Source organism: Dreissena polymorpha, chromosome 5 (assembly GCF_020536995.1).
Source record: "Dreissena polymorpha isolate Duluth1 chromosome 5, UMN_Dpol_1.0, whole genome shotgun sequence".
NCBI classification, from domain to species: domain Eukaryota; kingdom Metazoa; phylum Mollusca; class Bivalvia; order Myida; family Dreissenidae; genus Dreissena; species Dreissena polymorpha.
Genome location: NC_068359.1, coordinates 103,281,307 through 103,295,488, shown reverse-complemented (window position 1 = coordinate 103,295,488; position 14,182 = coordinate 103,281,307). Strand labels below are relative to the sequence as shown.

At 36.1% G+C, this 14,182-nt stretch overlaps 4 protein-coding genes across 8 annotated transcripts in view; 3 read left to right on the top strand and 1 right to left on the bottom strand.

Moving 5' to 3' along the window:
* The window catches only part of LOC127832651 (solute carrier family 35 member E2A-like), a 201,377-nt gene that overhangs the window by 45,238 nt on the left and 141,957 nt on the right, over positions 1-14,182 (top strand). The window lies entirely within an intron of this gene.
* LOC127832653 (solute carrier family 35 member E2B-like) overlaps positions 1-14,182 on the top strand; it is a 211,531-nt gene that overhangs the window by 72,636 nt on the left and 124,713 nt on the right. The gene's annotated exons all lie outside the window — the stretch shown is intronic.
* The window catches only part of LOC127832643 (zinc finger CW-type PWWP domain protein 1-like), a 217,689-nt gene that overhangs the window by 157,355 nt on the left and 46,152 nt on the right, over positions 1-14,182 (top strand). The gene's annotated exons all lie outside the window — the stretch shown is intronic.
* Positions 1-14,182, bottom strand: part of LOC127832661 (pre-mRNA-splicing factor SPF27-like) — a 40,800-nt gene that overhangs the window by 13,756 nt on the left and 12,862 nt on the right. The window contains exons 2-3 of the mRNA XM_052358274.1: positions 1,110-1,202; positions 311-483 (exon numbers count right to left, since the gene is read on the bottom strand). Of these exons, the coding sequence (XP_052214234.1) occupies positions 311-483; positions 1,110-1,202 (266 nt within the window). The remainder of the gene's footprint in view (positions 1-310; positions 484-1,109; positions 1,203-14,182) is intronic.

Below are 14,182 nucleotides of genomic sequence, written 5' to 3'. Positions count from 1 at the left end.
TTCTTACTGGGCCTGTGAGTTCTCCACACATTCACTACATGCTCACACATCTCTCCCTGTTACATACCTGAGTGCCTGATGTTCTAACTGGGCCTGTGAGTTCTCCACACATTCATTCCATGCTCACACATCTCTCCCTGTTACATACCTGAGTGCCTGATGTTCTAGCTGGGCCTGTGAGTTCTCCACACATTCACTCCATGCTGACACATCTCTCCCTGTTACATACCTGAGTGCCTGATGTTCTAACTGGGCCTGTGAGTTCTCCACACATTCACTCCATGCTCACACATCTCTCCCTGTTACATACCTGAGTGCCTGGTGTTCTAACTGGGCCTGTGAGTTCTCCACACATTCACTCCATGCTGACACATCTGTCATCTTGCCAGGTGGAGGTTGAGGCAGCTCATACCTCTTCATGCTCATCATCTCTATCGGTAGCCGAGACTGCAGCCGTTCAAACTCGGTCTTCATAATGTCTGTCTGTTAACAGCATGTATGATTTTTGTATATTCATGCTTATTATTATAAAAAAATATTCTGTTTTATCAAGGCACTGTTACCAGCTTATAAAAACATGCAAATATACATGTTTTGACATTTTCGAGGAAAATAAATGGGGCCGATGTAAATAAATCTCCTTGAGCACAAAATTGAACTGGTTACTGTAACAAAAAGTAAAATAAAGACTAAGGGTAGTATCAAACATTGACTAACGTTTACCACTTTGTTTCCAGATAAGCAACAGCTACTTAAAACGGAGTTGCGAGTGCGAGCTAGTATCCAGTATTTCAGATTTCATATTTGTCTAAAGATAAATTCTACTGGCCAATGTGAGTGGGTGAGTAATATTTTACACCCCAGTTCTAATGCTAAAATGTTTTTTGATACACGAGACTTGCTCTAAAAAAAAGAAAAGCTGGGTGCAGTTCCCTGATCTTAGACAACACTTTACGCTTTTGTGGAATTTTTTGTTTTATAGGAAATATCTTCTAAACAAAAATCCACACAGACAGGGTTTTATCCCTGATTAGCCTGTGCAGTGGGACAACACTTTACCCATATGCATTAAGACCCGTTTTCCCAGAGCATGGATCACATGTGTTCACCTCAAAGTGATGGTACTGGGCCTGTGGCAGGTACTCCAGGTAGTTCTTCGTAGGTCGGTACCTCCTCGTCTCTTCCTCAACCAGTGCCAGGGCCTGCAACAAGAATAAACAACTTCATTTCATTTGAGCAACGCCCTAGTAAAAAGGGGCTTAATGCATGTGCGTGAATAGGAAAACAGGGCTTAATGCAGTGTCATCCCAGATTAGCCTGTTCGGAGTGCACAGTCACAGCACAGGCTGATCAGGGACGACACTTTCTACCTTCACTTGATTTTCGCTAAAAAGTGACTTCCATCCTGATTAGCTTGTGCAGAAGACCATAGGAGACAATGACCCCATAATCAGTAATGCCGTAGAAAAGTTCAGTTAATGACCAGTTTGATACAGTAGAATGATTTTATATGGTTAAGTCTTTGATGCAATCAATAATCAATTTTTAATAGGTAGTGAATATTGTGGTGTTGTTGATAAGGTTGATTTTTTTTACACTTTTCTTGTCCAAAGTGATAACTTGTCTTTAACACTAGACTAAGGATTATTGTTTTTCACATATCAACCAACAATCCAACTCATTTGGGGACCTATTGAAGCTAATTTGAAACCTTATGAGTGAAAATGAATGAAATGCATAATGGTCATAAATGTATTAGAATACTTAAGAGTGTGTTTAAAGAGACTTGTTCTCATATTTTGGCATGTTTTGAAGTTTGTCATTGAATGCATTAAATACAAGAGCTGTCAGAGGACAGCGCGCTCGACTATTCGAGTGCTTGACAGTATAATGTAAGCCATCATGGGGAAATTGTTTATATTCAATAATTTATTAGACGATCTTTCAAAAATAAAAAAAATATAAATATTTTTTTTTAATTTTTTTTTTTTTGGGGGGGGGGGGGGGAGGGGGGGCAGGGATTCTGGGTTGGGGGGTGGGGTATTGTTTGGGTGGAATCCATTGTAGTATTCAGGTAAGTGTTGTTTTGTCAAAGTATTAATAAAATCTGATCATAAATAAAGAAGTTATGGCAATGTAACTAAAGTAATATGCATATTGTAAATGGAAAAAGGGCCATAATTCTTACAAAATGCTTGATACAGTTGTCTGCTCTTGTTTATAGATTGGGGTCATGTTGGTAAAGAAGTATGCAAAATATAAAAGCAATATGTCAAGGGATATAGAGAATATTTGAGGTGGTACGCAAACTTTAGCATAGAAAATCTAAGTGAAAAAAGGGCCATAATTGTTACAAAATGCTTGATACAGTTGTCTGCTCTTGTTTATAGGTTGGGGTCATGTTGGTTAAGAAGTATGCAAAATATAAAAGCAATATGTCAACAGGGGTGGCGAAATCTCAAAAAACTATACTTGTCCACGGACAACCATTTAGGAAATTTAACTTACCCGTTGCTGAACTATACTTGTCCGTTAATGTTTATATAAATTATAAACGCATTTATTGATTAATGTTAAATAATGTGGAATATATCAACATGAGTATGATTTGCTTGTTTTGTTTATAATTGTATTTCAATGGTACATTCATTATAGCAGTATATTATAAACAATATAAAGACTTTCTCAAACTTTAAATCTTGCGAAGCTAGTGTTATTAAAACATGTGCTGAACATAAGTACATTGTAATCTTAACAAATTAAACTAGTCCAATATGTGGACCTCATCAGACTGAGGCTCCGCTGCTGGTAGCAATTTGATTATATAAACTGGTAACCATTGAAAATCTGTTGGCCAAGTTTCTTGAAAAGTTCTGGTGCGTTAACTTAGATCATATTTTTTATCATAATCTTTCTTAGTTTTTTGGGAGGTGGGCTGCTCAAAGCTTCGGGTTTCTGCTCCGTTGTTGAAGATTAAAAAACAAGTTTCATCTTTACCATTAAAGTCGTCTTAAATAACAAGGTAGACCGTGTTTTGATTATCTTAGATTGATACTTTTTATTTCCGTCTGATTGTAAAAATAAAGAAACCAGTGTGTACACTGTCTAACAGTCGGGCCGAATGTTGAAAATGCGGCATGCTCCCGGTCTCTTGCAGAATAAGGAGATCACTGCGCAGGAAAGTGCACGTATTTTAGCTTGATTGCTCAGCAAATAGCACTGACAATGTAATCGCGTGTCAACATCCGGTTTTGTAAAACTTAATTACGGCTTTAATACAATGTATTTTTGTATACCTGGACGCGACTTTTAAAAAACTTGTTGTCCACGGACAACTTAATTGAAAAAAGTCAGTTGCCCAGACAAGCAAATGTACGACTCGGGCAACTCGGACATTTGATTTCGCCACCCCTGGTCAAGGGACATTGAAAATATTTGGGGTGGTACGCAAACTTTAACATAGATTTATCAATAATATGCATATTCTAAGTGGAAAAAGGGCCATAATTAGTACAAAAAGCTTGATAGAGTTGTCTGCTCTTGTTTATAGGTTGGGGTCATATTGGTGAAGAAGTATGCAAAATATGAAAGCAATATGTCAAGGGACATTGAAAATATTTGGGGTAGTACGCAAACTTTAACATTTGCACGCTCACGCTAACGCTGACGCCGGGGTGAGTAGGATAGCTCTACTATATATATTCCAAATATAATAGTCGAGCTAATAAATGTATGTAGACATTGGAATTAAAAATCACACATATAAATCACAAATACAAATAAAGACAGAAAAAACAAGAGCTGCGTTTGAGCTATATCCCAATTGAAAACATTATTAAGTTATTGTCCATTGACTTCATGATTTTTTGATCCGCAGGTAATGTAGGTAGACTCAAATACCAACAAGGGCTGTTTGTAAAACATGCAAGCCCCCCATATGGGCTGTCAGTTGTAGTGGCAGCCATTGTGTGAAAACATTTTTTGTCACTGTGACCTTGACCTTTGACCTAGTGACCTGAAAATCAATAGGGGTCATCTGCCAGTCATGATCAATGTACCTATGAAGTTTCATGATCCTAGGCCTAATTATTCTTGAGTTATCATCAGGAAACCATTTTACTGTTTTGAGTCACTGTGACCTTGACCTTTGACCTAGTGACCTGAAAATCAATAGGGGTCATCTGCCAGTCATGATCAATGTACCTATGAAGTTTCATGATCCCAGGCGTAAGCATTCTTGAGTTATCATCCGGAAACCATTTTACTGTTTCGAGTCACTGTGACCTTGACCTTTGACCTAGTGACCTGAAAATCTATAGGGGTCATCTGCCAGTCATGATCAATGTACCTATGAAGTTTCATGATCCTAGGCGTAAGCATTCTTGAGTCATCATCTGAAAACCATTTTACTATTTCGAGTCACTGTGACCTTGACCTTTGACCTAGTGACCTGAAAATCAATAAGGGTCATCTGCCAGTCATGATCAATGTACCTATGAAGTTTCATGATCCTAGGCCTAAGCATTCTTGAGTTATCATCCGAAACCATTTTACTATTTCGAGTCACTGTGACCTTGACCTTTGACCTAGTGACCTGAAAATCGTTAGGGGTCGTCTGCCAGTCATGATCAATGTACCTATGAAGTTTCATGATCCTAGGCCTAAGCGTTCTTGAGTTATCATCCGGAAACCATCTGGTGGTAGGACGGATGGACAGACCGACCGACCGACATGTGCAAAACAATATACCCCCGCTTCTTCGAAGGGGGGCATAAAAATGCCGGATGGACTGACGGACAAAATGCCACTGGTATATGTCACACTACCGGGGGCATAAAAAGAACAATAGTTAACCTCATCTGGGCTTGAACCACTGACCATTGGAGTAAAAGTCTAGTGCTGAAATCACTCAATCATCCGCGCTGACAGTTGAAAATTATGTTATACTGTAATTTATATTAGCAATTCAGTTATTGTCACAAACTATAACGATAACAACAGAACTTACCAAATTATTAATGAACCATCTTTAGAATTTTGGTTGCCTTGCTAGAGAATTACAAACTTAGAATCATGTACATGTTGTGTTATGTGTATCTTTATCCATTTTCTTTAAATTATTGAGCAACAATTTTGCCCACATGACAGACTTTTAATGCATCATGTCTAGTTGTGAGCCGGAATTGAATCATTTTCTAGACCTAATTGATCCACAGTCGCCAATTTGTATTCTAGGTATAATTGGATTGAGTTGTTCAAGCTTTGAAAAAGCAAGTTGCCCTGCTTTTTAGCCGAACTGTAACCAACTTATGAAATTGAGTTTCCTGGGCTTAAATCTACTGGCCCCAGGCTAACAAGCAACCACTAAACCTAAGTTATTCATGATGTAAGATCTAACCGCGTATTGAACTCATTCAATTTGCAAGTATGAACACATTCAAGGGACCTTTTCACGTTTTGATAAATTGTGAAAATTAAACGAACTATTAATTTGGAGACTTCTGTTGTTGTTTTTCCTACTACGAGGACAATTCTTATATAAAGTATAAAATACATCTCTAATTGTATGGCCAATGGTCTAAAAATAGACTTATACCAGGGGTCAGTGGTTCGAGCCCAGTTGAGGGTAACTGAATTTTATTCTTGTTTTTTTAATGGAGCTTTTAAGATCCAAAGTTTACATTTATCAATATTAAGCATTTAATGACAAACTGTGAAAAGGTCCCTTCAAGATGTTTACTACAAAATGCCACAAGGTAAAAATTTAGAACTAATTGGTTGTTTATTTCACAGAATCACTTTATAATGAAATAAACAACCAATTAGTTCTAAATTTTTACCTTGTGGCATTTTTTAGTAAACATCTAAACATTTTGTTTATTTGCCTAGTCAGCGAGGTTACTTTGAAGTTATTATCACTTATATGTTTTGTTTTCAAATCATTAATAGAAAAGATAATTTAAGCTTCATTTTGGGAAAAGAGGGCTATAATGCACATGCATTTATTGTCATCCCAGTACCATAGACTCTCTTTAAACGAAAAACACCATTAAATCAGAGTGTCGTCATTCATAAGCATGCGCGCATTGCACAGGCTAATCAGTGTGCACAGGCTAATCTGGGACACCACTTATATGACATGCATTAAGCCCCGTTTTCCCGGAAAGCAGTTAATATGTACAGATTTCAATGAAAAACTGGCCAATGTCGTCGCAAAAGCTGTTCAACACTATTGATTACATACACACACTCACTGTCTGAAGTGTACCAGTGGTGAAGTATAAACAGGCAGATGCAGTGGTTATCGTTCTTAGTGTATGGTCCGCAAGCGAACAACTAAAAAAGGCCTAGGCTGTTATTATACAGATAGTATTTAATATTTAAGAATATAGTAATTATTATCATACCAGTCGCCATTTCATCGCATTACCGGTATTCTTATTCTAATAATTTGTTGGTTACCTAATTTTCTAGAAGAGGGACAAAACATTTTTTTTCAGATGTTACTGGGGTATTTCTAAAGTTTTAATTTTGTAATCTGTTGAACACAGTTCTGCTGATTACATGGTTTACATAGTAGCATGAGGTCACCTTGTTCTGCATAAGTATTTGATTTATGATTTTCTTCACCTGCAGTCATATTACTTTACATGTACAAAGCAATGGCCAAAAGTTATGGTCTAATTTACTGATGTGCCAAACACCTCAAAAAAACTTATTAAATCTTGTATACAAATTGTTTACAACCTTTTCAACCATCAAACCCCATCTTAGATTTTCTAATACTGAATGAAAACACCTTTTCAAAATCAATTAATCAAAGTCATAAAAACCCTGCAAATAATCTGAAAAAATATTCATTATCGAATTTCACATACATTTTGAATATTTATTTATTTAAAATCTTGCTATTAACATAACTAAAACAACGTAGATTAACTAATTTATTTAATGTTGCTTCAAGTTAATCAAATTAACATAAACAATGGTAATAGTAATATATACACAAGAACAGTACTTGACATTTTTAGTAAATTTGACAAAGATTACATATTTTGCAAATTTTCTTAAACTCGTACTGCTTTATTATAGAAATTGTGCATCATTATGCATAAGTTATGATCAACATACGTTACCATATACCACATGTAACATCAGTTTTATAGGTAAAGTTTATAACATATTTAAGTGTTAAAAGATATTACACCGATAAGTAGCTATTATCATGAACAATCATTATCACAATTATCTGTTACTTCCAAAAAGTTTAATAAATGAATTGGGTATTTGTTACTTTTGTAGTATATTTTAATTGACAAACCGTTTTTTTTTTCTTTGTTATATTTCCAGTGCATTTCTTATTTAATATACGTCACAAACTATATTTAAACAAGCAAATTCGTTGAATTCATATCCCCCACCAATATCTTCTGGACACAAAAGTGTTATATTTGACACTCAAAAAAGCATCTTTTCAAGATACAAAGGGCCATAACTCCGTTATTAACAGATGGTGTACAATGCCATTTGGCGTGCATCATCCTCTTATCCATATATATACTCATACCAAGTTTCAATGAAAGCACTTACAAGATATTGCTCCGGACGGACAACGCCAAAACAATATCTCTCCGCCGATGGCAGGGGATAAAAAGAGATGTGTTGGTCAGAAACACAATGCCCTCTATTGCGCCGCTTTGAAATAAAATTTAAATATATAATTTGGCAGGTTTACAAATTATCTCCCTTTTAAAGCTTATTACTTCCCTTGGATTGGATTTTTTTGACTTTTGACCTTGAAGGATAACCTTGACCTTTCACCACTCAAAATGTGCAGCTGCATGACATACACATGCATGCCAAATATCAAGTTGCTATCTTCAATATTCAAAAAGTTATGACCAAAGTTTTGGTTAGTTTTGGGACACACACAATCAATGAATGACAGACAGACAGACAGGCCAAAAACAATATACCCCCGATCTTTCAATCCGGGGGCATAAAAACAACAAGGTTAATCTGAAAAAAGGTCCTTTTAGAGACAATGTACATATTTCTTCAAATCTATGTCTGGAGTTCAGAACTTTATGTCAGTGGACATTTGTCAGAATATGCATGTTCACACTTCTGTTTGAAGAATATTTATTATGCAGTTATACATATACACAGTTATACAACAACATGCTTGCATTGAAAACCATATTTTGTAATGTATAGCGCGCAGTTTTTTACCACCACATTTCAAATAACAAGAGGGCCATGGGCCCTAAGACGCTCACCTGAGACCCAAAGGAACTAAACTATTCTGGGAAGGTGGAGTTCAAAATAATAAAAGTACTTCATGAAACATAAATATCATCATAAGGTTCACAAGAAGAAATTCGCTCGCCCCTGGAAACCATGCTCTTCAGAGCACCGGAGCCATTTTCAAACTAAATCAAGATATTATAGGAACATATGTTCTCAGCATGTTTCATTAAGATTGAACTAAAATGTGACTTATAGACTGAGAGTTCACAATGTTTCATTATAGCAATAAAAAGAAATCTGCCATCCACCTCAGGGCCTTGCTTTTAAACAAACTGGAACTATTTTCAGACTCACCTTGCAATGATATTTCCAATTAAAACAACTATCAATCCTATTTAAAACACATATCTTTGATAATCACACCAAAACCACCGACCTGACATATATAAACTGTGTGCCATAACAATTTGTGTTCCACTCTTATCAGTCTGAAGGTCTTTGATGTGAGTTCCCAGCTGGGGCCTATTTCTAGGGACTAAGGGCTTTTAAGCTGCAAGCCTGTTACATCAAATTAACAATTCAAGCACAGTCAATAGAGAATTACATGTAATTAGTTGCTGATAAGCAGGTGGATGAATGGGATCAATGGGGAAATAAGAGTGCATTCCTGACAAGCCATGCATTCATGATTGGAGGTCAAACAGAATTCAAGTTATATACAGTTGTTTCTCCCCTAAGTGATTTTCTGTGAACTCAATATTACTACTTAAAATTTTGAGAATATTTAATAAAGGGTTTTTAGATGGCAAAAATATGTTTGTTGCACTTCATCCCCAATCAATCATAAACATAATAATCCTCTTCAGAAAGGAACAAAAATAAATTTAAAAAAAAATTGGCAATTTAACTGTATATCTTGTCGGCAGAATTAATATTTAGATGACTGCGTGGAGATCATGAATATCATAATATGCATAAATTTCATTCAACGTGTACATCGGTAATTTCATTGTAGAGTGTAAACAAGGTTACACTAAAAAGCCATTTAAAGCCATGTTTTTCAACAAACCACAACCATAAAGAACTTGGCCTAGATATCATAACAAGATATCCATTATAAACCAATGTTTTGACCAAGTTTCATGATGATTGGACAAAAAATGTGACTTCTAGAGTGTTCACAAGCTTTTTTTACTATACAAATATAAGGAAAAAGACCCCCCCTGGCGGCCATGTTTTTTTACCAATCAGAACCATTTTTTTTAAATCAACCATCGTACATGTATCAAGGCAACAAATGTTCTGACCAAATTTCATAAAGATTGGGCAAAAAATGTGTCTTATACACATGTAGACTGTTCACATTTTTTCACTATATACATATAGAGAAAACTGACCCACCCCCTGGCGGCCATGTTTTTCAAATGTTCACGACTATTTTCAAACTCGTCCGAGATATCCACATAAACAATGTTTTGACCAAATTTCATGATGATTAGGCAAAAAATGTGACTTCTAAAGTGTTCACAATCTTTTTTACTATATAATTATAAGGAAAAAGACCCCCAACCCTGGCGGCATTTTTTTTTTTACCGATCCAAACCATTTTCATTCTCAACCGTTGTATCCAGTAACCAAATCTTCTGACCAAATTTCATGAAGATTGGACCAAAAATGTGACTTCTAGAGTGTTAACATGTTTTCACTATATACATATTGAGAAAACTGCCCCGCCCCCTGGCGGCCATGTTTTTTCACCGATCTGGACCATTTTCGAACTCGTCCGAGATATAACTACAAACAATATTTTGACCCAGTTTCATGATGATTGGGCAAAAATTGTGACTTCTAAAGTGTTCACAAGGTTTCTCTATAGCCATATAAGGAATACTGCCCCGCCCCCTGGCGGCCATGTTTTTCAACGGACCAGAACCACTTTTGAACTCAACCAACATATCATTAAGGCAAACATTTTGACACAGTTACATGAAGATTGGGCATGAAATGTGACTTCTACAGTGTTAACAAGGTTTTTCTTTTTTTTGACCTAGTGACCTAGTTTTTGACCCAGCATGACCCAGTTTCGAACTTGATCAAGATATCATTGGGACAAATCTTCTGACCAAGTTTCATGAAGATCGGACAATAAATGTGGCCTCTAGAGTGTTTACGAACAAATGTGGACGGACGACGGACAAAGACCGGTCACAAAAGCTCACCTGAGCAATCAGGTGAGCTAAAAAAATGTACCTGACCAATTTCGTAAAGATTGGAAAGTTAATGTTAACAAGGTTTAACTTTAGCCATACAAAGAAAACTGCCCTGCCCCCTGGCAGCCATGTTTTTTCAAATGACAGGAACCATTTTAGAACTCCACCGAGACATCATTTAAACAAAATGTTTTGACCTAGTTTCATGAAGTTTTGGTTAAAAATGTGACTTCTAGAGTGTAAACAAGGTTTAACAAAAGCGATACAAGAAAAAGTGCCTGAACCCAGTTGGCCATGGTTTTCAACCATTTTTAAACTCAGCCCAGATATTGTTAAAACAAATTTTCAGACCAAGTTTCATGAAGATTCGACCATAAATTTGACTTCTAGAATGTTAACAAGGTTTAACTACAGCCATATATGGAAAACTACCCCGTCATTTGTCGGACATATTTTTCAATCGACTGGAACTGTTTTCGAAAACTCAGTTGTGTTATCATTAGAACAAATGTTAATTGTGACCAGGTTTCATGAAGATTGGACTATAAATAATACTTCTAGAGTGTCAACAAGGTTTAACCCTTTCAGCGCTGGAACCGAATTTTAAAGGCCTTTGCAAACAGTTTGGATCCAGACTAGACGCCACAGAACGTGGCATCTCATCAGGAGTTAAACTGTTTGCTATTCTGATAGTATTCTTTGAAAAAAAATCGAAGAAAATGCTAATTTTAGAAATTCAGCAGACGACTTTTAAGCAGACGACAAATTTCCCAGCATGCAAAGAGTTAACTATAGCCATATAAGGAAAACTGCCACGTCCCATGATGGCCTTGTTTTTCAACAGACCTGAACCATTTTTGAACTCAGCTGAGATATCATTAGGAGAAATTTCTGGCCACTTTTCATGAAGATTGGAAATAAATGTGGCCTCTAGACAGAGCTCCTGATAATTTGTTAAGATAAAGAGTATTTCACTCATGACTTTTTTAGCTGATGAGTAAAATACAAAATCAAAGACTTTTGCGGGACTATTTAAAATAATCCCGCAAAAGTATTTTATTTTTTATTTTATAAATTTTTATACATGAACATGCAGAAAACATGTATTAATAATAAAGAACATCTACTCTTGTTTACATAAACATGCATTTTGAAATGGCTGATCAAATAATCCAAATTGGGGCACTGTTTGTTTAACTGATAATTGCACAAAATGCGTATGCCAATTTTTATGATTTTTTCACTCGTCAAAAGTATAATTCATGCGTATTTGGAAAATTTCCATTAGTATTTTACGCAAATATGCATCTTATCTGGACCTCTGTCTCTAGAGTGTAAACAAGGTAAATAGTGGGGACACACAGTGAACGACATACAATAAGTGATCACAAAAGCTCGTCATGAGCATGTGCTCAGGTGAGCATGCAAATCAACTCAAACTGTAAGTAAACTTTTGTGTAACTTCTAAACATTTACAAGTTTCTGTTCCATGGTTCATCATTTCTGTTCCATGGTTCATCATTTTTATGAGCAACATGGGCACAAAAAAGCTGCACCTCTTCTGATTACTTTTATTTGTGTACAAAATGAAAGGTGCACCCAGTGTTTACATGTGCATATGTCACACTGTGCCCATTTTACAATATTTTTAGAAGCACTGTATCTTTTAGCTTCAGGTGAAAATTGTTTGCACTGACAACACACGTCCTCTTCATTTTCATCCTGACTACTTTCAGAAAAGGTTTCCATATTTGAGGGGCCAGGCTGAGGAGATGTACTAAGGTCCTCAGTACTGGTAGCTTTGTTACTGTGGTTTATATATATATATAGTGTATTCCTGTTTTTATCATCTGTAGGTTCTGTAATTTGCTGCATGACCTCTTCTGATTTTCTTTATCTGCCACTATTTCACTTATTGTGTTTCTTTCTTTTGATGGTGTTTTAATTTTTATTGTTAATGTTCTTTCTTTCTGTTTCAACATGGCAATACTGTTCACATCTATAGTTTCCTGGCTCTCTGACGTTTCTGACTCAGAGTGAAGGAGGACTTCAGCTAGGTGTTTGCTTGGGACAGCGTCTGCATTGAAAGGGTATATACCTGCACGGGCAAAAGAATTTACAAGATTTTCTGGAGACACTGATTTGAGATATGACTTTGATGCAACTTCACACACGTTATAGCGTGTAATGACAGCCGACTTTCGGCACATCAGTTGGAGGCTGAGGCTGTCATAAATCTTCTGGAAATGCTTGAAGCAACCAATATCTAAAGGTTGAAGGAAATGGCTGCAGTTTTTGGGTAGAACAGATAGAACAATGTTGTGTTCTAGAGCCCATTCTGTTATACCAACTGAAACATGTGATTCGTGGTCATCAAGTAGAATTAATTTCTTCTGATCAGTAGATCCGGGAGTGAACTTCAGAAAATGCTTCTCTAAGTAGTTGCAAAAAACAGAACCGTTTGACAATCCAGTCTCGCTTACTGTTCCGTTTGAGCCGGGAGCTGCACCAATTAACAAGTCAGGTTTCATGCGTTTGCCCGGAAAAACATAAAATGGGGGTATAGCTTGCCCTGCAGCGCTCCCACAACCAATGATTGTGACTGTCTGCCATTCAACAATTTCAGGTGATTTGTGATTGACTGTTACTCCTTTTTCATCAATACTAAAGATAAGGTGGGGTTTATCTGTTAATTCATGTTTAACTAATGTTTCCTGCAAGTTTTCAAAGAATTTGGAGATTGCGTCTTTTGAGGCCATTTTAGCTTGAGCATCATTAAGGGCTCTAGGTGATATGTTTTTGAGTTCTGGCCAGCGCTGACAGAAACCGCGGGTCCATTTCAAAGATAGGGGGTTGTCTTTTTTTCTTTTGCCCAACTGGACAGCATAGTCAAATGCAAATTGAGCATATTCTTTCTGAGTGCATCTATGGCCATTTTCAGCCATTCTTTTGAAATGTTCAAACATTTTTTTTTCTTCATCATGTGAAAACAAAGGCGCACTTCCTAAAGCTTGAGTGTTTACATTAACACTGATATTGCCTAAAGTTCTATCTCTGAGAGTTGATTGTGGAACATTGCATAGGACTGCAGCTTTTCTCACAGAAATACCATCTTTTTTTACAAGTTCGTACGCATTCGCGAGAGCTGTTGGTGAGTAAAGTCTTCTTTTCTTTATTTGCTTTGGTTGATCCTAAAATGAGAAAATCACCATTTTGAAAAGGTCTGAAAAACTGTGAAAATCTCCATTTTGAAAAGGTCTGAAAAACAATCTAATAGAATAAGTTGCGATTTAAATTACCAAGATATCTGGTATGAAGTGCTGTCAATTAAAATGTAATGTTAACATGTGCAGTTGCCTGCTTCTCTTTACAATTAAAGTGGAAATTTCATGAATGAGACCAATAGAATATTAAAATGTATGGAATGATAAATTAGGATTATTTTAGTTGACGACAGTTTTGAAATGTAGTATGTAATACCTGGTTTTTCCTCATTTGTGTTGTTTTTGGCTCTCAATTAAAACTGGTTGCAATAATCCAACTCCGAGCTACTGACCTTCAGGTCACTGGGAGATGCAACTGGTAAAGGACTTTTTCCATGTAAACATCTATAAAATATTTCATTCCTAATATGCGCTACATAATATGTTTTCAGTCATAAATGAAAGAAAAAAATAATATGTCCCTTAATATTAAGCACATATTTAAATGACTTGAGTGAT